Genomic DNA, 25327 nt, shown 5'->3' on the forward strand with positions numbered 1-25327 from the left:
TGCCCCTGTGATCGGGGGTGCCTGGGCAGTGTGATGTCAGCAGGCCATGTGCACATGCCATGGGGTGTCCTGACGTCACTTGCACATGCTGTGGGGTGTGTTGACGTGTCATGCAGATGCCCCATGGTTTGCACATGTGAAAAGGCATTCTGATGCTGTGTGGCCCGAGCCCCCTCAATTGCAATGGCAAAGTGCATCACAGATTAATTCGATCTGAAAAATTAACCCCTCAGCTAGACAAGAAAGAGGCCTTGTCCTGATCCCAGGCATCCTCTGAGGTAAGTCCTGATAGTCCACACAGCAGATAGTCAGCCCAGAGTGAGGGTGAAGGGGAGAGGCTTCAGGTAGCCACAGACGCTGAGAGAGAAGGAGCGAGGGCTGTGTCTCCTCCTCTGCAATAGAGTCCTGATTCAGCTCCTTCCCCTCCCCCACTCTCAGTGCAGGAAATAAGGGTTGGGAAAAGGCTAGAATGATTAGGAAAAGCTGTGTCACAGTGGAAAAATGCAAAGATGGAGGTATAAATGAGAGAGGACAGAACTTTATCTCCTGCTTATCTGATGGATGTGCTGGCTCCTTGATTACTGAGCAATAAAGATGATTATTGAAAGCACTGGGCCTGGATCTGCTTACAGCATCAGACAACAGAGAGAGGGGCTTTTCTGGCAGCCTTCCAATGAGCCATGAAGTGCTTAATGCTTTAATGTGGAACATTCCCTTCTCTGGAGCATAATGGAACACAAGCATTTCCATTTTCTCCCATGGCCTGGCTAGTCCACTATTATTTTCATTCAGATCTTTCCTGCTCTGTCCAATCTGCAAAGCAACAGATAATATCTTCTCAAGGGGGCAAAACATATTTTGTTTAATGTTTCTGCTGCACATGGTGCCAGACCTTGCAACCCACCCACCCCCGCGACTGTGTACCATGTTATTATCTTAACACACAGTAGTTCATTATTTCTCTAGCAATATCTGTAAGTTATTTTGAAGCCCATATGCCACAGAGAAACATCAGATTGCTTCTAAAAAAAACACCCCATTGCCAATGACAGCTATTCTACCATTTATAAACAGAGACTAGAGCTGATGAGGGCAAATAGTATGCTGGCATTGGGTGAGGATAAGCATTTTAGACTCAAACAGGTGCTTTATGGTTAAGAGGAGAACCTCCACATCTCAAGATGTTATGTTTACCCTTCTGGACCCTACTCATAGTGTTCCCTCTATTTTTGACACGTTCTGCTTTGCATTGTGTGATTGACCTCTTCAACGCCCAACACCAGTATTATCAGCCGGGACACTTTATTATTGGTGGCATCACTTCACAATTCCTTGCACCTATCTTCACTTCAATAGACTTTGAGGAAAAGCCAAAGGAAACACCTGCTGATGAATATGTGTAAGGACATAATTTTTATTCTTTTGGGGGGGAAGCTTGTGGTTATGTATGTAAATAATAAACATTGGAACAGGGGGTACGCTAATAAGTAATTGTAATTCTTATATTTAAATCCTTGTCATATTCACACTGTCCCTTGTATTTTTGATATGTTTTATGATTTGTGATATTATGCGTGTTGATGCTGGTCTGCGACTGTATTAATAAATTCATTCATTCATTCATTCATAAACATTAGATAATAAATGTGATAGTATGATCAGAAAGCAGTCTCCTCAGTGTTGGCAGGTGTCTAGTAGGATTTGTAGTAGAGAAGACAGGCAGTAGATTGATCTAGAGTCAATGACATGGGGCCATTGTCTGGACTGTCCATAAATAGGAATAGGGGAGAACATTAGCTCAATTTCCATTGAAAGGAAAACCTAATAGATTTCCTGAAAAGTTTTGAAACCTAAAACGCTGACATCCTTTGAAATTCACATTTGATCTGCAGCCATATTTTACCCTTCTTCCTACTCTGCCCTTCAGCAGTTGTGTCATACATTTCAGTCTGTTCTCCACAGGGAGGTGATAAGAACTAGCAAATGTAAGAAAGTCCCTGCTGGCTCCAACAAAATGCCTATATAGCCCTACACTGTGATCTCACAGTGGCCTACCAGATGGCCATGAGAAACCCACAAGCAAGTCCTGAACGTTACAGGAGTCTTCTCAGCTCCTATTCCCAGAAATTGGGATTCAAAGGCATAGTGCCTCCAATGGTGGGGAGAGAACATAGCCACTACGATCAGTAGCTATCTCCCTTGATACAAATGTCAAATCTTCATTTAAAGTTGTATAAGTTGGTAGACATCGCCAACACTTGTGGGAACAACTTTCATAGTTTACCTAAGTGTTTACTTTCTTTTGTCTACCCTGGATCTTACAAAATTCAGTTTTATTGCATATCCTCAATTTTTAATCTTGTGGGTTAATGTGTTTGTGTGTTTATTCACTTTCTAAACATGAGCTCTGTGCAGCAGAAGGAGGGGAAACCCACCAAATGCATAATCCCTCTATTGTTTCAGTGCAGTGCCAAAGAACTACCAGCATGTCCTTTCCTTAGTCTTTGCTGTGAATGAGGTGAACAAGAACCCCAACATTTTATCCAACATCACTTTGGGGTTCCAGATCTATGACAGCTACTGTGATGCCAAGATGACTTATCAGAATACTTTGAACCTCATCTCTCATCATAGGAAAACCATCCCCAACTACAAATGTGGTGTTGAGAAGAACCTGATAGCTGCCATTGGGGGCCTTGACTCTGAAACTTCAAGCCACATGGCCTCTATCTTGGAACTTTATAAGATTCTACAGGTAGGAAGAGTGTGGCTGGAATGAAGATTCCACAACTATGGCATATGATTTAGCCTTAGTGTATATTCCCAGGGCATTGAGAGGGGGAGAAGAAAAGGAGACTGCTTTTTGGAAGGCTAAAACAAATAAGTCTTGCGTATTTTTATTTTTTTTAAATAACATAGTTATCTGTAGAAAATAGTCATGAATTGTCAGCTGATTATGCCAAACTTTGCTTCTGCCTCACTATCATACGTCTGGTTGGCCTCAATAATTTTCAGCCATGTAAGTGGTCCTTGTGAGTAGAAAATATGGGAAGGTTTGAGAACCAATGCTTTAGAACAGGCATCCCCAAACTTCGGCCCTCCAGATGTTTTGGACTACAGTTCCCATCTTCCCCGACCACTTGTCCTGTAAGCTAGGGATCATGGGAGTTGTAGGCCAAAACATCTGGAGGGCCGAATTTTGGGGATGCCTGCTTTAGAATATTCTCCAAATTTTGCTCTGAAGTATCACATGGAAACCAGCTCTATTTCCTCCCAGCATCATTTTGGTGTGCTGTAATCAGAAGGAAAGGTGTAGGCGTGAAGAGTTTGGTTGGTGTGATGAAACCAAACCAGCACTCACCATAATGCATTTGCACTGTTTCAGCCTAATGGAATGGAGTTAATGGAATCGTTGTGGTCCCAATCTCTCCCTCTGCTGAAGCATGATGTACTGAAAAGTGTGTTTGATTATTTAAAGACATAAATATCCTACCTGGTTATTTAAAAATCCCTCTGTTCTTCGCTAGATCACCTATTCTTCATTTACTCCAGCGGTGAGTGAAAAAGACCATATTTCTTCCTTGTACCAAATGGCTCCCAGTGAAGCACATCAATACACGGGCATTGTTCAGCTTCTTCTCTATTTCCATTGGAAGTGGGTTGGCATACTTGTCACAGCTGACGATAAAGGAGAAACCTTTGTGAAAATGTTGACACGCCAGCTTTCCCATAATAGCATCTGTATAGCTGTCACTGAGAGAGTGGTAAACTACGGCGGTTCTGGTGGTTTGGGGATGATAGAGAAATGTCAGAATATGGCTGAGTCCCTAAGCAAAACGAACGTCAATGTATTTGTTGTCAATGCAGACAAAAACACCAAGACAGGTTTGCAATGGCTGCTACTAGTAGGCATAATGATGAGTGTGAGTCCCATAAACAAAGTGTGGGTTATGACCGCTGACTGGGATTTCTCATCGGAACCATATCACAAAGATCTGGATATACAAAACTTCCATGGTGCCTTATCCTTTGCCATTCATTCCAGTGAGGTTAAGGGGTTCCACAGTTTCCTCCTGAACCTAAATCCCCACTCTGAGTCCGATGGATTTATCAGGTTGTTCTGGGAACAGGCATTCAGTTGCGAGTTTCTAGATATGGAGACGGAGGAGGAATCCTGCACTGGTGAGGAGAAGCTGGAGAGCCTTCCTGGGGCTTTTTTTGAAATGCAGATGACCAGCCAAAGTTACAGCATCTACAATGCCGTCTATGCTGTGGCACATGTTTTGCATGCAATGTTGGCATCCAGAACCAAACATAGAGATATGGTGCTTGGTGACTTTCTAAGACCTCAAAAGTCACATTTCCAGGTAAATATTAACATGGAAGCAGGTCATGTTTTTAATGAATATCTAAGCATAAGACTAAAGCATGGAGAGAACACATAGATGCTTCCACTTCCACAGAAAATGTTGCTTTTTCATTTGGTCCTTTTTATCTGATAACCCTGGAACGTTTTATGTATTTATTACCCTAGGGGCACAGAAGTGGCCCTAGTTAATGTGAGAATCAAACACATGGTTCCTTGAGTTTAAGCTGCATAACTCTGTTGCTAATAAAAACTTGTTTCTTCAGATACAATGGATTCTTGTTATATCATTCTGATGCTATCAATAGATGGTTCAAATTTCAATTAGATCTGATATAAAATACCACAATTAAGTTTAAAAGTGCTAAAAAAAAACCCACTTGAAACCTTGTTTTTTTTCTACCCAAACATGCCATATACAGTCATACGCTTCAGGTTGAGTACTTTCCATTTAAGTACTCCGTGGACCTGTCTGGAAGGGATTAATCCACTTTCCATTACTTTCAGTGGGAAAGTTCGCTTCAGGTTAAGTATGCTTCAGGTTAAGTAGGGACTTCCAGAACCAATTAAGTACTTAACCCAAGGTACCACTGTATTTATATCCAATTGTGATAAAAACTACTGAAGTACTTACTTCTGGTTTGTCAAGCAACACACACTTTCATTGGTTTGGTGAAATTGGATAAGCAGTACAAGAGGGTTTTTTTTTGTATTGAAGTCTACGGAAGCATGCTGGCAAATTTAAGTCAAATGTCTTGCTAATACTGCAATGCTTGAATGGTTTTAGCTGGTGCTGAAAAGAGTTGAATTTAAAGTTTAAGCCTCCTGTCCAACCTGTGTGGAGACACATGAGGCCAAACACTTTTGCTGTTTACTGGAAGCTAGGAATTAGGAATTAGGAAATTTCATAATTTATCCCTGTTTATTTGGGTTCTGCTGATCCTCAGTTTCTCACTGTTGCTAACAATAAACCACAGAAAATTGGAAAACTAATAAGGTTTACTTACATTCAATGAAGGCAGCTACTACTTCTAGGTAAAAAATGCTTCTTAGCTGCAAAATACAAAATAAGTTTCTAAAATGGAAACGGGGCAGGTATGTCTCCCCTTAAAACTCAAGGGGAGTTTCAACAAATAGTATGAATTGATCCCAGCATGAAGAAAAAAAACAGAACCTTTGTGGTGCGTTCTCTATTTTACCAAATCTACAATTCTCTTTCTTCCTCTGTAGCTTCAACCTTTCCTGAGAAATATCTTGTTTAACAACAGTGCGGGGGACACTGTCTTTTTTAATGAGAAACGTGAGCTAGAAGGTGGATTTGATATTATCAACTGGGTGACTTTCCCAAATAAGTCTTTTTTAAGAGTGAAAGTTGGGGAAATGGATCCTCAAGCTCCACTGGGCAGTGATTTCTCCATTGATGAAAAGATCCTTACATGGCACCAGAGTTTTAACCAGGTGAGACAGAATTGCAGCTTCTGAGGTCTATAGGTAGACAATCACCAGATTTGTTTTATAACCATGAAGGAGTTCCTTTTAGCTTCATTGATTCTTTATATGGTATGGGGTGGGTTGCTTACATGTCACTGTAGCGGTCTTGGTTTCCAGGGTTTAAAACCCTGCAGCTCTGCCCTGAATCACTGGTTGAAGCGCCTACACTATCTAGTGGAACCAAGATCTGTTGACAAGTGGAAGGTAGTTAGTGTGGTGTGCCTAGCAACAAAGGGTTAGAGCCTTTGTAGTCATTCAGTGGAAGAACATTTTAGGTGTCAGGGAATTGTAAATTTATATCATTTTTGGCGTGTTCTTTTGCTCCCATACACCTCTGCCTACCCACTGTATTTCTGATGTAGCGATGTTTGAAATGTTATTTTCCTAATGTGGAATTAAAATCGCGTAATGAAATAAATGTTTTATAATGAGAACATCCACATGCAACAAGCACAGAAAGCATGCAATGCAAAATTGTGCTTCGTAGGAATCTTTCGTTTCATTTCTGTGATTCATTTCTTTAAAGGTACCAAGTTGCCACTTGCATCTTTAAAAACATATTATGAAAGGGAAATGCACATCAGTAGATCATTTGTCTTGGACATTTTCTTTTCCTGAACTATCTGCTGGCTGAGTGGCTCAGTTGGTTAGAGCATGGTGATGATAATGCCAAGGTCACAGGTTTGATCCCTTTATAGGACAGCTGTATATTCCTGCATTGCGGGGGGTTGGAGTACTTGATCCTCAAAGTCCCCCCCAACTCTATGATTCTATTATCTTCATTGGGTTGAATATGCACAAATATTGGTGATTGTCACAACCATTGTATAGTTAGGGGTACTAATTAATTTATTTTTTAAAAAAACCCTCTGGGTGCCTTATTTCAATGCAGCACCCTGTTGATGAAAAGGCAAAGAACAATATATATATATATAATAGAATACATGCAATACCTTCTGTTTTATGGGCAGGTGGTGCCCCTTGCCTTGTGTAATGATCACTGCCATCCAGGTTACAGCAGACAAAGGAAAGAGGGGGAACCATTTTGCTGCTATAATTGTACTCCATGTCCAGAAGGGAAGATTTCAAACCAGACAGGTAGGGGACTGTATGCTATAGTATATCAAATATATCGAGAACATGTTTGTTTTTTAGCTGTTTGTGATAGAATAGATGCCTTACACAAGACTTGAAGATAAATCTTTACTTGTCAGGTTGTCTATATATATATATATATGGGACCCAGGTGGCGCTGTGGGTTAAACCACAGTCTAGGACTTGCTGATCAGAAGGTCGGCGGTTCGAATCCCTGCAAAGGGGTGAGCTCCCGTTGTTCGGTCCCGCTCCGGCGGGAAGGTAAATGGCATTTCCGTGCGCTGCTCTGGTTCGCCAGAAGCAGCTTTGTCATGCTGGCCACATGACCTGGAAGCTGTCTGCGGACAAATGCTGGCTCCCTCGGCCTATAGAGCGAGATGAGCGCCGCAACCCCAGAGTCGGACATGACTGGACCTGATGGTCAGGGGCCCCTTTACCATTATATATGAATGAATGCAATGTGTTTCTGTCCCTTGAGCCCAAGAGCGGGTTTAGTCAATTTTGTTTTCAAAGCTGCTTCATAGCAGAGCATAAGCCAGGCATCCCCAAACTATATCCCTCCAGATGCTTTGGCCTACAACTCCCATGATCCCTAGCTAACAGGACCAGTGGTCGGGGAAGATGGGAATTGTAGTCCAAAACATCTGGAGGGCCGAAGTTTGGGGATGCCTGGCATAAGCTAATAATCCATAGCTTGCTTGTCGTCTGAAACTCCTCCAGATAGTGTCTGCTTGAAGTCAACACGGAAAGGATAATGTTCTTTTGTTGTTGTGCAGGAAGAAGCTGACAAACACCCTCATTAACAAGAACAACAACAACCTCTCATTTGGTTTGGTGTATGTTAATTGGCTCTGTTATCATTGGCACCAAATAGTGGCATTACAACTACCTAATTCCATATATTTCGGGATGTCTTCCATATAAATAGTGTGTTAGTGATAGAAGTGTTTTATCATAAACAACCAACCAATATCATAAACAACCAACCAACATATTTTCTGCTTACCTCCACACCTGTAAACATCATGGCTTGCATGGACTACAACTTACTTAATCACCAAAACTCTCGAATTGTCAATTTAAGAGGTTTTTTTGACCATATTCCTAGGTGTGTTAACTAGGTTATATTAGTACCGTTAGTCTTCCGTTGATATTAAGCTTCCTTTCTGGGATAGGAAATGCTGTGAATATTGGTAAATGAAATTTCCTATTTTACAACCATTTCTACTGGCAAGCTGTGAAACATTAAAGTTTAATTAATATTTCTCCATCCAGATAGCTTGAAAGTTCTTAGTGCTAGCATAGGGACTTTATCCCTCTAAAATTTGAATTGTATAAATCTATAAACACAAACTCTTTGAGAATTAATATTTAGGAAAGCTTCCCTATGGTGGTTATATCAACGGTTGGAGCTTGTTAAAATTCTTTGTGGGTGGTTTTAAGAAGATTTACGACTTGTGACACACTTTTAATTGAGCTCGCTAAAAATGGAGGCCGGGGAGTGGAAAGCAGTCAAAGGGCGGGGGAGCCATGGGTTTGTTATAAGATGTTAGTTAATATCTGGATTTGGCTGACCCTGCCTGGAAAGACTGCAAATCTGCGACTGGAGGAATTAATGAGCAGAAGCCTGGACATAACTTATTGGATCTTTAAGAGGGCATCTGTCCGTTACAAACGGCACAGCTTGGAATATATTCCAGTCTGGAAGGAGAATGCAAGGATTTATGGGAAAGCTGGACAGAAAACATAGGCTTTGTGGTAAATCTCGCCTGAAAACATTTCAGAGGCTGTTGGAAAAGATCTGGACTATGTTGGATTAAAATGATTGGAAAGAACTTGGAACTTTGATTAGAAGGGCAGCAATTATCGATATTCAGAACCCTCAGAATTTGAAGCATGGGGAAGAATTTTTTTTATAATTTGGCATAATATTTGGTTTAATAGATATATATTTGTATAATTTGGAATAATTGGTTTGATATGATTGATTTGTAAGTGAAAATCTAATAAAAATTGATTATTATTATTTTTTAAAAAAGAGAGTTATTATTTAGATTTAATTCTGATTTAATTATCCACTGGGAAGCATTCTCCAAAAATAGCTTACCTTAAAGACAAAACATGTTAACACTCTAACAATTTCCTGAAAAAGGTAATGTTTTGTATTGTGTATACTGTAAATCACAGTGAATTCTAGAACAGTACAATTCAAAGTTTCCTGATCCTAGACCATAAATATTTGTATCTCAGTGGGAGTCAAAATGCTATAACTGTAATCCTGATTTCTTTATACTTCAAGATATGGATGATTGCTTCCAGTGCCAAGATGATCGGTATCCTAATCAAGAGAGAAACCAATGCATTACCAAAAAAGAAAACTTCCTATCTTATGAAGCACCTTTAGGCATCATTTTGGCTCTTCTAGCTCTGGCTTTTTCTGCAACTACAGCTTTGGTGTTTGGAATCTTCATCAAACATCGAAAGACTCCCATTGTCAAAGCCAACAACCGGAATCTCACTTACACGCTGCTCATCTCCCTCCTGCTCTGCTTCCTCTGCTCCTTGCTATTCATTGGGAAGCCTCTGACACTAACTTGTCAGTTACGACAAACTGCTTTTGGTATCATCTTCTCAGTGGCTGTTTCTTCTGTTTTGGCTAAAACCCTCACTGTGGTTCTGGCTTTCATGGCCACCAAACCAGGATCCAAGATGAGGAAATGGGTGGGGAAAAGATTTTCAACTTCTATTGTTCTTGGTTGTGCTTCTGTCCAGGCAAGTATTTGTATAGTATGGCTCTGTACTGATCCTCCTTTTCCAGATGTGGACATGCACTCTCTGCCAAAAGAAATCATAGTGGAATGCAATGAAGGTTCAGCCAACATGTTCTACTATCTTCTTGGTTACATGGGTTTACTGGCTCTTGTCAGCTTCGTTGTGGCTTTCTTTGCTCGGAAGCTGCCAGACACTTTTAATGAAGCCAAATTTATCACTTTCAGCATGTTGGTGTTTTGCAGTGTGTGGCTTTCTTTTGTTCCAACCTACTTAAGCACCAAAGGGAAGTACATGGTGGCTGTGGAGATCTTCTCCATCTTGGCCTCCAGTGCTGGGATCTTGGGTTGTATCTTCTCCCCCAAATGCTATATTATTGTCTTCAAGCCTGAACTCAACTCGAAAGAGCAGCTAAAAAAGAGAAATAAGTAACAATCTAATTGTTGAAATCATATAGTGGATACCTTTTAAAACATTTTAAGGTTTGTTTGTTTGTGAAGAGTTCAGCTTTCCGGTACTCTTGATATAGATGCTGCTGACTGCAGTACACAACAAATATAGACCTACAGGATTCCCTTTCCATGGTACAACGTGAAATCTGGCCTTCTGAATGCTCCTTAGTCCTTGACTTATCTAATTTAAATCTCTTTCAGATATATTTCTTATATGTATTTCTACTTGCACACCTATTTTTTTTATTGTATTGCTCTGCTTGATTTACTACAATTCTTTAATATACAACATGTGACAGTAGAGGTGGAAGAGACCTTAAGGTCATTCAGTCCCAACTCCTGAATGCAGGAATCTCAGCTAAAGCACCCATGACAGATGGGCATCCAAGCTCTGCTGTAAAACCTCCAATGAAGACGAGTCCACTACTAACTGATGGAGTCCCTTCCACTCTTTCGTCAGCCTTTACTGACAAAAAGTTCTTCCTGATGTTTAGTTGTGGAATCTCCTTTCTTGCAACTTGAATCCATTGGTTTGGGTCCTACCCTCCAGAGCAACAGGAAACAAGCTTGCTTGAGACAGCCCTTGATATATTTAAAGATGGCAATTATATACCCTAAGGATATTAAACATATTAGGCTAAATATACACATTCCATTGTACTGTTTCTTCTAAGGTTTGGTTTCCAGACCCTTGAACATCCTGATTACCCTACTCTGTACACGCTCCACCTTGTCAACATCCTTCTTCAATTGTGTTGTCCAGAATTGGATACATTATTCCTGGTATGATCTGACCAAGGCTAGAGTGGTACTATTACTTCCCTTGATCTGGACTTTATATGTTTGTTGATGCAGCCTAGAATAGAATTAGGTCTTTCTTTGCTGCTGCATCGTACTGTTGTGTCAGGAATGAGCCAGCTCCTAGTGAAAGTTTGCAGCTAACTGCAGAAAACAGCCAGGAACAGAGAGGCTGCTTTGATGTTAGACAGAGGAAAGCCAGCAGCTGCATATTCCAGCTCCTCCTGACCTTGACGTGCAAGGAATGGAGAGCAGGCTAGAATGCAGTCAAAGCTCACTGGAAGCACAAACATGTGGGAACGAGTTAAGAGATAGCTTCTCAGATAACGGGAAGAGGTGGGAGCTGACCCTCTCAGTCCAAGTTCTCAGTGAATGTGAGGGTTGCAAGATAGGAAGCAGAACAAAAGATATAAGAAGTGAAAGTTCAGTTGCTTCTGGTCATGCCAGAAGCAGTCTTCAGAAGGGTGCCGGAGGCTTTGTTAGAGCCGTCCCGAGCTATCTGTTTGTTTGTTTGTTTGTTTTTGCAATAAATCCTCCTTTTTAATTAGCTACGCTTAGTGTGTTATCAAGCTGAGAACCTGGACTCCTGACATGTTGACTCATGTTAAGCTTCTCCACCAAGACCCCTAGATCCTTCCCCCATGTTCTGCCAGTAAGCCTGGTTTCCTCCATCATATATTTCTGCATCTGGTTCTTCCTGTCTAAGTGCAGAACCTCCCTATCAAAATTCATTTTCTTATTTTGGGTCCAGTTCTCCAATCTATTAAGGCTATTTTGAATTATGATTCTGCCCTATGAAAGGACAGAAGCTGTAAAGTTTTGCAATGAGGTGGAGGAGTATTATTCTGGTGCTTGTGCTGCTGGTGCCGTTCCCTCATATGGTGTGCAAATTCCATAGTTTTAAATGTATTGCTAATGATCCTGTCCCACATACATGGCACCAGCCAGGTGAAATCCTCCTTGGTTGGACTGTGTCTTTTATTATCCTTTCCTGATCTTGACCTCAGGAGACCCCCCACTGCAAGCCACTATTTCTCCCTCCTCCCTGAAATGTGCTTGGATTATATTTCATAAGTGATTCCAACTTTATCCCTTCCAAATGGTGTGTTTGCTATATCCCCCACTCTTTACCTGTCAGGTGCACAGAGTGGCTTACATAATCAAACAATCAAACAATATTTAAATCAACCATTAAATCATGCCTATTTCCAAAAAGGGAAAACCTTAACCTTGACCTAACTAATCAGAAATTAAATGCCTGAGTAAAACAAACAACAACCTATGCTTGAATAAGTGAATGAGACAGCAACAACTGCTGAAGCAAAAAATAAAACTGAAAAGTTGAAAAGCAGCCTGCATCTAAAAGGACAAGCTGACCGTGTGTAAATGTGCTTTACCTCACTGGTAGGTTAGAGGAAAGCTTATTTATAGTTGGTTGCAAACACTTACCTAAACTGTCTCCTTGTTGCTGGGGCGGGCCCGATTGGATGGCCACCGCACCCCATTGGGTGCACCTCTGTTGCCGCGGTAGAAAATTTGGCTGTTTGGGCTTTGATTGGAGTATTAGGGGCTGTTTAAGGTGCTGCATCTTGCACCGGATCTCCCCTCCCCTATAATTAGGGCAGTGTTTTTGACCTTGCTATGCCTGTCTAGGGATCATCTGCTTTTGGAGTGGGGGCCAGGTAGAAATTTTGCCACTTGGCTGATTGGCTGGTGCCATTTGGTTTTTGCCTACCGTGTAGCAAATCGTCACAACTTTGTAAAGTTGGCGGTTAGGCATTGGTTCATTGTTTGGTGGAAGGGATGTGGTTGGCTGTGCCTGCTGCTCATTTGCTGCTGCTAGGGAATTCCATTAAAGGAACCCAGGGGCTCGATTTGCTCTGTCTGATTCCCTATCGAAAAGGGTCATGCCAGAGTCCCTGGGAGCATTTGGGGTAAACTAAGAGACGGAATTCTGCCTCTGTTCTCCCCCGGTATGTTTTCCCTTACTGACCTCTGGAGGTGTCCAGTTGTCAGTCCTGTTCCTGCCTGAGTGCAGGTTCAGGTAGTCCGAACCAATGCCTAAGCAACCATTCACATGCTGTAATCGATAAAGCTGTGGCCAAATTAATGCCAAAAACCTAAACAAATATTTTGTGTCTATTGTGATTTATTTTGGGGAGTGGTTTGGGGGTCTTCACACGCAAATTCAGGGGTTGCTTTATACAACCTGGAGCTCGTAGACACCCAGTTGGAGCAGCAAGAGTAGCTGTGCAGCACTGTCGCCTTGCAATGCAGGATATTGAAATACTTCTCTGACAAGTTAATTTACACAAAAGCAGTCTTCTAGTTTATAATTTTGTTACATAATCTAGGTGAAGTGCACAGGCCACTGAGTGGCACTGAGCCAAAATTTCTCAGAAGCCCCCTTTTTCTCCCACAGAAAATAATTTAACTTTGCGGAATTTCCTTCTAATATTTCCCTCCTCCCCTCCTCTCTCTCCTTTTAGCAAGCAAAACCATTGCTCACAATTTCACAAATAATTCTAGTTCCGGGTCATTGTGGAGATTGTGGCATAATCTCAACAGGAAAAAAAAGTGAACAAGGACATTGTGGGCATTTAATGTGCTCTAGCTAAATGTTCAGGGGATTGGGGTGCTAATGCTTATATTAGTTTATTTTGACCAACCAGCTTTCCCCATTAACTTTAAAAGTAATACCCAGTCTGAAAGAACATCCTATTTTGTACATTGGTTGTGGTAACCAGTCAACTGAACAAGGACTTGGACAAACAAATGCACTTCCTTTCACATCAGCATGCAGCAATCCAAGCAGTAAAGTAGAGAGGGATTTTGGACTGGAAATGGAATATGAGAATGCCCATCATAATATTGCCATTTCTGTTCTAAGCAAGGCTGCTTTCTAAGTTCATCATTCAGAGCTCATCACCACTGTGGTGACCAGAGCGGGTAGTCTTACTGTGGAGCAGCAGAAAGTTATGTTGACATTTCACAGACATGGTTATGTCAGCCCTTGATAAATGGGATCCTCCTTAACAAGGGACCTGGTTGCGCTCGGGCTCCTAAGGCACCCCCACTGGGTAAGTTCTTGTTGGGCATGGCCCAAGCCTTAACAGTCAGGCCCTGGGATCACGCCTGGCTGTTTGGGCCAATCTGGATGCATGGCGTGATTCCAGGGGTGTATAAAAGCGGCAGCATGACGTAATTGGGGGCACTTGCTTCGCGATGCCGAACACCCTCCCTCCCTAATTTTAGGTTGTGCTCTTTGGCCTTGCTTTGGATTGGGTCGCTTGTTTTGGAAGAGGGGCTGGGTAGACATTTTCCCATTTGGCAGATTGGCTGTAGCAACTTGGTTTTCGCCTACCCCCTTAGCAATTGTCACAACTTTGTAAGGTTTCGTGGTTAGGCATTGGTTTATTGAAATGTGGGGGAGGTGAGGTGCAGCCATCACCTGCCCCTCTGGGAATAGGGTATTCTGGTAAAGGAATCTGGGGGTCCTGGATCTCATCCGAAGTCCACTTGAGCGGCTAGGGCCGTGGCAGGACCACAGGAACCCCGGGACGAGCTTCGATTGATCTTCATCGATGTTGCTCCCTCGTTTGGTGTTTACCCTTTCAGGCTACCAGCTCACTTTTGCTGTAATCAGTAAAGTTGTGGCCTAAATTATTTCCCAATAACTTAAACTAAAATTATGTGTCTGTATGAAGTTATTTACAGGGGAAGGGCTTGGGGGCCTCTAAGTGCAACCCTGTTACTACTGATGCAATGCCAAGCCCCAAAACACTGCAGCAGTTATTATCTCTTCCATAATTATCAAACTTACAGTCATTATTTCAATGGCAAATCCAAAGCTCGGAGCTTCCTCCCAGAGGTATGGGGGCGGGAGAAATAAGCAAGCGAGTGAAATAATATAAAGCCCCACTGAGGTAGATACACTTAAGTGTAGGGACTAAGGGCCGGCAGGGCTATGTCATTTCAAACTCTGGCAGTTTTCCCCTTTCACTGTATAGATCAGTCAAGCATTCAGATAATGTTCTTAAAATACAGAAATGCCTTAGAAAGCCTTTAGATTGCAAATCTAAAAGTGGACACAAGTCTCTTTAACTAGTGCATTGGCTGGCCATCAGCTAAAATTTAAAGTGCATTCTTTAAAGTAGGATGAATTAAAATTATTGATTAGGCTACAGAGAACCATTTGGAAATCAACTGTGCAGCGTTGACATCAGAAGGATGGTGACTGTGGTGTTCATGGTTCTTGTGGTGGTGTTTCCTCATGTAGTGTGCAATGCACACAATGTTATGTGTGCTGCGAATGATCTTGTTCATGTTCCACATGAGTGGCACCAGCCAGGTGAAATTCTAATTGGTGGGATTGTGTCTTATATCTATTATCTTGTACCCGGCGTTGACTTCAAGAAACCCCCATCTCAGGAGCAGATTGATGTTCCACTGTAAGATATGGTTCCACCCCCTAGATTTGAACTTTCACTATACTTTGACAATTCCTTCTGTTTTCATGACTGCTGACCCATGAGTGAGTGTGTGAATAAATGTGTGCATATTGGCAAGAAACCATTGTTCATGCAGACAATGAAATGTTCTAAAGCTTAATTTATAATGAATTAAAATAGATGTTCAAAATCTCATTTCCCCAAATGCCCAAAGCATTCATTTTGGGGATTATTGGGAGTGAGATTCCAAGAGACCCAAAGTGATGCCCAATTGAATGTAAAGGAGTAATTAGGCATTGCAAAAGGAATTATCTTTGCTCAGTTATGTCCCTATCCCAGGCAACTGAATCTATTTCAAAGCAGAGCAGACCTGTAGATCTGGGGGCGGGGGGAGCACAATTTCATGCACTGTTCAGGCATTTCAGAATTCTACAATGAAACATCGAATTCTTCTTGCAGCGTGGTGACAAAATTCTATCAGCACATCCTGGCTTTGGTGTTTGCCGTCCATGAAATCAATAAAAACCCCAAGCTTTTGCCAAATATCACTATTGGATTCCATATTTATGACAGCTACTATGATGCTGGGATAACATATCGTACTACGTTGGGCCTGCTCTTCCAGTCACATAGGTTTGTCCCTAACTACAAATGTGGCACAGAGGGGAATTTAATGGGAGTCGTTGGTGGTCTGGATTCTGATACCTCTTCACACATGTCAGACATCTTAGGCCTGTACAAGATTCCACAGGTAGGATTCATCGGTTGGGTCTTCTCTAATCCCATCCATCTACTCTTCTTTCCTCTTTCAGATAGCAATTTCAAGATTGAAATAGAGAGAGGTTTTTCATTGGGGAAAGGTAGGGTGAAATACACGGATATGATGGGGATATGAAATGTCTATTCTGTAGATTTGTGGATACATCCAAATTTCCCTCACTTTAAATTATATGAGGGTTGATAACATGTAGGCCTTCAAGTCTTTGGAATTTCCATCACAGCGAAGTACAGCTAGCCCATCGTCAGTCAGCTTAGCTCTCCTCTGTTCTTTTTTAAATAATACAGTTTTAAAACTATCCAATTCAGAAGCACTTTTGAGATGAGGAAGAAGAAAAAGGGTGTACTGAATTATTATATAGTCTTGTTGAACTTTCACATTTGTAAATTTCAGTTAAAATGTGTTTAATCATGGTTCTTTTAATAATGTTTTATGGATATGTTAATGTCATTTATGCAGCTGAATAATTTTTTATTGAGTTTCTGATAATTTTATATCATATAACAACAAGACCGTTTCAAACATTAAAATACAAGGTTATTTTGAACCTTCAGACCTCTTTCCCTCCCTCCAAGGGTTCCATATTGAGATTTAAGTTCACTGCATCTTTTACTCTTATCCATCTATTATATAACCATAATTACCATAAATAATTCCACATTACAAGTTCTAAATTATAAGATTTTAACTGTGTACAGCGATCTTTTAAATAAATTACAAATTTACTCCAGTCTTTAGAAAATACTTTATCTTCCTGGTTTCGGATCTTCCCCGTCAGTTTTGCCATTTACGCAAACTCAATCATTTTCATCTGCCATTCTTCTTTTGTCGATACTTCTCCTTCCTTCCATCTCTGGGCTAGTAGCATTCTCGCTGCCATCGTTGCATACATAAAAAGTCTTTTATTTTCTCTTGGAAAATCTTCATCTATCATACCTAGTAAAAAGGCTTCTGGTTTTTTGATAAATGTATTTTATTTTACTTTACACTTTACTTAACTCATTATATATCCCAGAAAGCCTTTACTGATGTACATGTCCACCACAGATGTTTAAAAGTCCCCTCTTTCTCTTTACATTTCCAACATAATTTTGAACTTGTTTTGTACATTTTACAATTTTACTTGGTGTTAGATACCAATGATACATCATTTTCATATAATTTTCTTTCAACGAAAAGCATGCAGTAAAATTTATTTCCTCTTTCCAAAACTTTTCCCAGGATGAAAGTTGGATATTATACCCAAAATCTCTAGCCCAATGTATCATCACTGCCTTAAGTTCTTCATCTTTTCTATGCCATTCTAAAAGTAGTTTGTACATTTTTGATAACACTTTCACATTATTTTCCATCAGCAGCTGAATATCCATCTTGATGCTATAGCAATTCTACCAATTATTAGGTTAGAAACTTATATGATTATTTTGGAAATCTGACTTTTTTTTAAAAAAAATGCTACTCAGTTTTACATGTAAGATACAGTAATATTTTGGTTTTATCTCATTGTTACCTAGGGGTTATTTTTTACAGGTAGGTAGCCGTGTTGGTCTGACGTAGTCAAAACAAAAAATAAAAAAAATTCCTTCCAGTAGCACCTTAGAGACCAACTAAGTTTGTCATTGGTATGAGCTTTTGTGTGCATGCACACTTCTTCAGATATTTTGTGTGGCAATTTATTAAACATTGTTGAAATTTAATTGATCTTATGTAAACTGCTTAGGAAAGCTTGGTTATGTAAAGTGGTATAAAATTCTAATTAATAATAATAACAAATATTGTTCAATATTCTACAATTTTATTATTCTAAAGTAAGAAGAAAAGCATACATTATTTTGCATAACCTAGGGGTTACATTTGTAAGAATTACTTATGGATGTAATATTTCACATACATATTCAGATGGAAATCCATATTATTACTTCAGATTAATGTGATGAATAGTATAATAATACTATGAATAGTATTATTCATAGTATAATACTATTATTGATGAATAGTATAATAATAATAATAATAATAATAATAATAATAATAATAATAATAATAATTTATTAGCGGCTCCCAATCGAGTGTTAAAAACAATACAGCATTAAATATTAAATATTAAAAACTTCCCTAAACAGGGCTGCCTTCAGATGTATTTTAAAAATAGGATAGCTGCTTATTTCCTTGTCATCTGATGGGAGGGCGCTCCACACTACCAAGAAGGCCCTTCGTCTGGTTCCCTGTAACCTCACTTCTCGCAATGAGGGAGCCGCCAGAAGGCCCTCGGCGATGGATCTCAGTGTCCGGGCTGAACGATGGGGTGGAGTATTACACTTTGAGCAATTTTAAGATGTCGTAGGGAACAGGATTGCCAAAAAATGGCAAAATCTCTTCATTCCACAATGAGAACAAATGAAAAAGGGTGTTTAATTGCACTTGATAATTCCTTGCAGGCTACCTTTGTGATACTTTTTGATCAAAAGGCAGGATAGAAATAAACATTGCAACCCTATTTACTTGGAAATAAATCTCACCGTTCAACAGAGGCTATGCTAGTACATGTTTGCAGAGGATTGCAGCTTAAATAAGTAATTACTCAATAACTCAATAAAATAAATAAATAAATAAATATGTATTGCTATCCAAGGCTGGATCTAGACATGTCAAAGAAGTGATTCAGTTAAACGTGTTGCAAGTTCATACCGGGAAATCTGGTAAGATGAGACTCCACAGCACAATCTGGTGTCAAAGTGTTATATTGCATATACAATACATAAAAAACATTGGATATATATATATATATATATATATATATATATATATATATATATATATATAACAATCTAGCTGAGTCCCAGGTCTGCTCAGCCTTAATTATATCAATTGGTCTTAATTGGAGATAAAAAATATATATAGGATTATAGTCTAAGTATGAGCCTTTCTTGAAATGTCTCCTTTTTAAATTTTTTAGTTTTCATATGGCTCATTCCAACGAGTCATTAATGAGCAAACTGATCTTCCTTCTTTTTACCGCATGGTCCCTAATGAAGAGCTTCAGTACCAGGGAATTATTCATTTACTTCTGCATTTTGGATGGAAATGGGTTGGAATCATGATTTTGGATGATGACAATGGAGAGCATTTCTTGAAGACTTTGGAGCCCATGTTTTCGCAGAGCGGGATCTGCTCAGCTTTCACCAACAGAGCTCCAGATGAGATGCGTTTCCAGAACCTCGCTGAAATGAACGATTACATTTTGAATAGCATTCAAGGTTTCAGAAAAACCAAAGCCAATGCAGTGCTTATATATGGTAAAACAGCAATCATTAGATGGCTGGCAGCCATTCTGTGGTGGAAAAAGTTGTTGCCTTTAAGCGATCTTCAATATGAAGAATATATGACTCCTGGAAAGGTGTGGATTACGACAGCTCAAATTGATTTTGCATTCTTTGTCCTGCAAAGGACATGGGATGTTCAAATGTTTCATGGAGCAATTTCATTTACAGTTCACTCAAATGAACATCTTGGCTTCCAAAATTTTATTCAGTTTATAAACCCTTCCAGTTCAACAGAAGATGGCTTCATCAAGGATTTCTGGGAACAAGCATTTGATTGTTTCCTGCAAGATTTTGATGAATCCTGTACTGGAGAGGAGAGATTGGAGAGCCTTCCTGGACCTTTTTTTGAAATGAGCATGACAGGCCACAGCTACAGTATCTATAATTCTGTCTACGCTGTGGCACATGCCTTACACAGAATTTCTACATCTGAATCCAAAGACAAAACGATGAAGAATAAGGGTGGAATAGATCACCTGAATGTGGAACCTTGGCAGGTAAGTTGGCTACTCCTAACAGAGGATCCATGTTGTGCACAGCCCTGGAACTCCTCCCCCAACCGGCTTGGAGGCGGGGCTTTGTCCCACTCCAGCTGGTGGTGCCACAATCATGCCACTGGCCTTTAGCCAATTGGCAACGTGGCAAGGCTGAGGGTTTGGGGTATTTATTTGGTGGCGCGACATGGGGAACCCCTCTTTCTTCACACTGCCAAACACCCGCCCACCCACCCATTTGTTAGCTTGCATCTGGCCTTGCTTTGGACTTCTGTTGGTCACCCCTTTTGGAACGGGGGCCAGGTAGGAATTTTTTTCCAGTGTGGCAGATTGGCAGTGGCCACTTGTTTTTTGCCTACCTCTTAGCAATCATCACAACTTTGTAAGGTTTGGCGGTTAGGCATTGGTTTAGGGGAATGTGGGGAGGGGAGGTGCGGCCATCACCTGCCCCTCCAGTTGATAGGGTAGTCTGTTAAAGGAATCCGGGGGTCTGGATCTTGTCCGAAGCCTGGGGAGGTTCTAGGGCCATGCCACGACCCCCGGGAACCCCAGGGGTGAGCACCAGTCAATATACATTGATGGAGCTCCCCCTGCTGGTTGTTTACCCTTCCAGGCTTCCTGCAGGGTGGGCAGGAGCCAGTTATAATCTTGATACCAATGGCTAAGCCAATACCGGTAACACTTGTGTATTCCATAAAGTTGTGGACAAAATTTGCCCATTAACATTTAAACTAAATTCTGCCTCCACTGTGTCTTTATTTCCATGGGGGACGGGTTTCAGGGCTCGAAGCACAATAGCTCCTCGCTGTCAAAGATCTAATGTATATTACAGATGTGGGATGTTCAATTTTCATTATGCTTGGCAGAAAATGGGGACTCCTCCCTCCTCTTGTGAATCTTTTAAATTCTTTTCACTGCAAGGCAAGCTGGCCCAAGGATCCACTGCATGCTAAGCGCCTCCTTCCAGTGTATTTTGACATAGGAATTATCCTTAAGTGGCACTATCTTCTATAATTCTATAAAAAATGATAGTGAACTCTTACTAATATTGTAAATATTTATCCAAAAGTGTCATATAATTGTTGGCAATGTACAGGTGGAAATTAGATACCAATGTTGGATATCCTTTATGCTACAAATGAAGCTATGAAATCTAATTACGTATCTCCACTAATAAGGTTGGGGCATGTAGAAAGTACCATCTACAAATATCTGTGAAAGGGAAAGCAACCCATTTGTGATTATTCAGATTATTCATTCATTGACTATTTGAATCAAAATAGTCTTGAACAATTGATATTCTGCAAATGTATTAAAATGAATTGAATTGAATTGTCCTTGTATGGTGCCTGATAGACATATCCAAGTTCTATGCTTTATCTGTCAGCTTGGTTCTACCATATTCAATCTACTCAATATAAGCCGTGCTATTTTGTGAAGATGGAATCTTTTTTTGTTTGTTTTGTTCACATAACATTTATAGTGTCTGGAAATTGCTTTCTTAATGTAAAATCTATAGAAAAAGTATATTCTCAGTGAGAATATTTCAATATTTTAAATGCTATTCTATTCTCTTTCTTCCTGTAGCTCCATTCATGGCTTCAGAGGATCTCATTCAACAACTGTGCTGCAGATGAAATCATGTTTAACAAACATGGAGAACTATCATCTGGGTTCGATATTACAAGCTTGGCCACTTTCCCAAATAACTCGTATGCCAGAGTCAAAGTGGGAAGACTAGATCCTCAAGATTTAAAAAGAGATGTATTATCCATTAATGAAGAGAGAATTGAATGGCACAGAGATTTGACTCAGGTGAATGGGATTTATGATTATCCACTGAGTGGTTAGTCAGTACAGTGGTACCTCGGTTTAAGAACAGCCCTGTTTATGCATAGCTGCCAAGTTTTCCCTTTTCTCGTGAGGAAGCCTATTCAGCATAAGGGAATTTCCCTTTAAAAAAAGGAGAACTTGGCAGCTATGTGTTTATGAACTATTCGGTTTACGAACTCCGCAAAACCGGAAGTAGTGTCCCGATTTGCGAACTTTACCTCGGTGTAAGAATGTTAGCCAAACGGTGGAAGGGCACCAGCGGCAGGAGGCCTCATTAAGGAAAGTGCACCTCAGTTTAAGAACGGTTTCGGTTTAAGAACGGACTTCCGGAATAGATTAAGTTCGTAAAACGAGGTACCACTGTACATTGAAGGCAACCAATGGAGAGACTCTTCATGCAATGTGTCATTGATTCTTGCTGTAGGCTGAAAAGGCAGAGGTGATATGTATCCCAGGTTGAGTTCTTGAAATGGAAAAATAGCCTCTTTTTTGATAGGCTTGCTCTCCCCTGGAAGGAGCAAGTTTGTAGATTGGGGGTAGCCCCAGATACAACATTGTCACTTGTGGCCCCAGTGGGATCAGTGCATAGGACTGCCTATTTCTAGCTTCATCTGGTTCACCAGCTAAGGCCCCTTTGGGATAGAGATGACTTGGCCATGGTATTTCATGATCTGCTGATTTCCATATGGAATCATTGCAGTGCATTCTATGTGCAGCTGCCCTTGAAGATGACTTGGAAACTTTATCTGGTGCAAAAGGCAGTAGCCAGATTATTGGCTGGCATTGCCTTTCGAATTCACGTAATCCCTGGCATTGGGTGCCAGTTCATTTTGAGGCCCAATAGAAGGTCCTCAAATATCTAATAGACTTTGTCCTTCCATACTGACTATACCAGGTATTAAGATCAGCTTAAATAGTGTAAGCCATGCCCCCGGCTGACCAGATTGGTTGGCCCAAGGACTGATGCAGCCAGGGACTCCCTATGATGCAGGGGCCAGCCCCGCCCCCTGCACACGGGATGGGCTCATGACCAGCCCACAACTTCACTTCCCTGGGGAAGGGAAATGGCTTAATTGCACATTGTGGATTGGATATCATTGTTGGATATCATCAGACATGTAAATGTTGATAATATCTAAATCAACATTTCTGAAACATTTTCTCAATGCTAAATTCCTCCTTTGTTTAAGACCAGGTGCCTCCCTTCTCCTTATGTAATGAGAACTGCCTGCCTGGTTACAGCAGGAAAGTAATAGAGGGGGAGAAATTTTGCTGCTACATTTGCGCCCCATGTCCAGAAGGGATGTTCTCAAGCAAGAAAGGTAGGTTATACATTGTAAAGACACATGGATATAATGAAATGACAGCTGAATCTGTGATTACTGACAACAGAATGTCTAGCCTGTGTTGTTATTACTGTAATGCCTACAATTGTTCCACCACATACCCACACCACCCACTTCTGAAGAAGTGTGCATGCACACGAAAGCTCATAACAATGACAAACTTAGTTGGTCTCTAAGGTGCTGCTGGAAGGAATTTGTTTGTTTGTTTGTTTCACCAGAGTAGTTAAGGGCAATGCTACAATAACAGAGTTCCACCTAAATGCAGGTGGCTCAAGTGAAGAGAAATTTAGGGCTTAACCACGTCAGTGATTGCCTGCTTGGTCCAAATGTATTGGTTAAAGTTTTGTGATGAAAGGCTCATTCTAGGCCAATTGAATGTAGGTTTCGCAAAGAAGAGAGTTTCCTTTTATAGAGATTCAATGATACACTGTAGTGGCAACAAACATGAAGCTTTATTAAAAATACAGAAACAAAACTATAGCAAAGATATGCCACACTTGCTCTCTGATTACATTTAGAAATGAGAACCATCCTCTTGGGTAAATCTGGGTAGAGGAACTCCATACTATGTGTGATATGTGTCTTTATTCTGATTCCCTTCCAAAGCTGCAACCCAAGCCTTATATAGCTATTATCTTTAATAGCTCTATATGGCTATTAAATAGCTACTGCCATATAGCATGGCTTCTGTTCATCTATATTCACAAAACAATGGTATGGAAAGCCAACGAGAGATCAAGTTAGAGAAGCAGGGTCACCTTTCCCTGTCTCTCTCTCTCTCCTGATAAAGGTCATTCATCATAAATATAACATTTCTAGCAATATTGCCATGCAAAGAAGCCTGATAAGTGTGAGAAGATGTGAAATAATTAATAATATATTTTTGAAGAACAGAATGACATAGAGCAAGAAGTATGACCAAGATTTTAGATAATGTCCCTGGATGTCCTGCCAACCACTACTGTATTTCCCATTTCATTTCAACCCATCCTTTCAATAATTAATTGTTCTTGGTAGATCATGTGATTTTTTCAAATAGAAGCCAATATTTATAATATCTCAAAACCCTTACAGAAGCATATTAGGCTAGGAGGGTAGAATGGACGGTAGCCTCATGTTCAGAGTTTTAGTAATAATTACTAATAACTACTTCTTAAGATGAATTCCAGGAAAGATACTCATTGTTCATGAAAATAGAAGTGTTTAAGAAGCATATGTTCTTTTTTTAGACATGGATTATTGTATCAATTGCCCAGGAGATCACATTCCAAACAAGGGACAAGATAAATGCATCCCCAAGACGCACAACTTCCTCACTTTTGATGAACCTTTGGGCATTACTCTAGGTTCTTTGGCTGTTCTTTTTTCTCTGATGACAGCTATGGTACTTGGAATCTTCATTAAGCACCGGGACACTCCCATCGTCAAAGCCAACAACCGGAGCCTCACCTACTTTCTTCTCAGTTCTCTCTTTCTTTGTTTCCTCTCTGCTTTGCTCTTCATTGGAAAGCCTCAGAAGGGGACCTGTCTCCTGCGACAAACAGCTTTTGGTGTCATCTTATCCATTGCTATTTCTTCTGTTTTGGCCAAAACCATTACAGTGATTGTGGCTTTTATGGCCTCCCAGCCAGGAAACATTTTCCGGAAATGGGTGGGGAAAAGATTGGCATATTCTCTTGTCTTGGTTTGCTCTCTCCCTCAGTTTGTCATTTGTGTTATTTGGTTGTGTACCTCCCCCCCATTCCCAGATTTGGACACGAACTCACTAAATGGAGAAATAATTGTGGAATGTAATGAAGGGTCACTTTTCATGTTCTACTGTGTCCTGGGGTACATGGGAATTATGGCGACCATCAGCTTCAGCATGGCTTTCCTAGCGAGGAGGTTGCCAGACAGTTTTAATGAAGCCAAGTTCATCACCTTCAGCATGTTGGTTTTTTGCAGTGTTTGGTTGTCCTTTGTGCCAACCTACCTGAGCACAAAAGGAAAATACATGGTGGCTGTTGAGATCTTCTCCATCTTGGCTTCCAGTGCTGGGTTACTAGGTTGCATATTTTCCCCCAAATGTTATATTATTATATTGAGGCCTGAATTGAACAAAAGGGAACAGCTAATAAGAAGGAAGCAATAA

The 25327-nt window shown here is 40.5% G+C and overlaps 2 protein-coding genes across 2 annotated transcripts; both read left to right on the forward strand.

Moving 5' to 3' along the window:
* Positions 1-469: 469 nt before the first annotated feature.
* Positions 470-10153, forward strand: LOC118078221 (vomeronasal type-2 receptor 26-like). The gene is made up of 7 exons (XM_060281302.1): positions 470-515; positions 1357-1399; positions 2464-2755; positions 3528-4367; positions 5597-5824; positions 6829-6955; positions 9252-10153. The coding sequence occupies exons 1-7, from the start codon at positions 470-472 to the stop codon at positions 10151-10153; spliced, it is 2478 nt and encodes an 825-aa protein (XP_060137285.1).
* Positions 10154-15201: 5048 nt separating this feature from the next.
* On the forward strand, positions 15202-25327 carry LOC118078222 (vomeronasal type-2 receptor 26-like). The gene is made up of 6 exons (XM_035101994.2): positions 15202-15422; positions 15882-16173; positions 19157-20020; positions 21605-21863; positions 23041-23172; positions 24426-25327. The coding sequence occupies exons 1-6, from the start codon at positions 15202-15204 to the stop codon at positions 25325-25327; spliced, it is 2670 nt and encodes an 889-aa protein (XP_034957885.2).

The sequence above is a fragment of the Zootoca vivipara genome, chromosome 13 (assembly GCF_963506605.1).
Source record: "Zootoca vivipara chromosome 13, rZooViv1.1, whole genome shotgun sequence".
NCBI classification, from domain to species: Eukaryota; Metazoa; Chordata; class Lepidosauria; order Squamata; family Lacertidae; genus Zootoca; species Zootoca vivipara.

Excerpts from the sequence above, each read along its gene's own strand:
- LOC118078221 (XM_060281302.1), top strand. The coding sequence starts at position 470 with ATGATTAGGAAAAGCTGTGTCACAGTGGAAAAATGCAAAGATGGAG. Across the intron at positions 1,400-2,463 it reads ACACCTGCTGATGAATATGT|TGCAGTGCCAAAGAACTACC; the intron begins GTAAGGACATAA and ends CTATTGTTTCAG. Across the intron at positions 4,368-5,596 it reads CTCAAAAGTCACATTTCCAG|CTTCAACCTTTCCTGAGAAA; the intron begins GTAAATATTAAC and ends CTTCCTCTGTAG.
- LOC118078222 (XM_035101994.2), top strand. The coding sequence starts at position 15,202 with ATGGTGACTGTGGTGTTCATGGTTCTTGTGGTGGTGTTTCCTCATGTA. Across the intron at positions 21,864-23,040 it reads TTATGATTATCCACTGAGTG|ACCAGGTGCCTCCCTTCTCC; the intron begins GTTAGTCAGTAC and ends CCTTTGTTTAAG. Across the intron at positions 23,173-24,425 it reads GATGTTCTCAAGCAAGAAAG|ACATGGATTATTGTATCAAT; the intron begins GTAGGTTATACA and ends TTCTTTTTTTAG.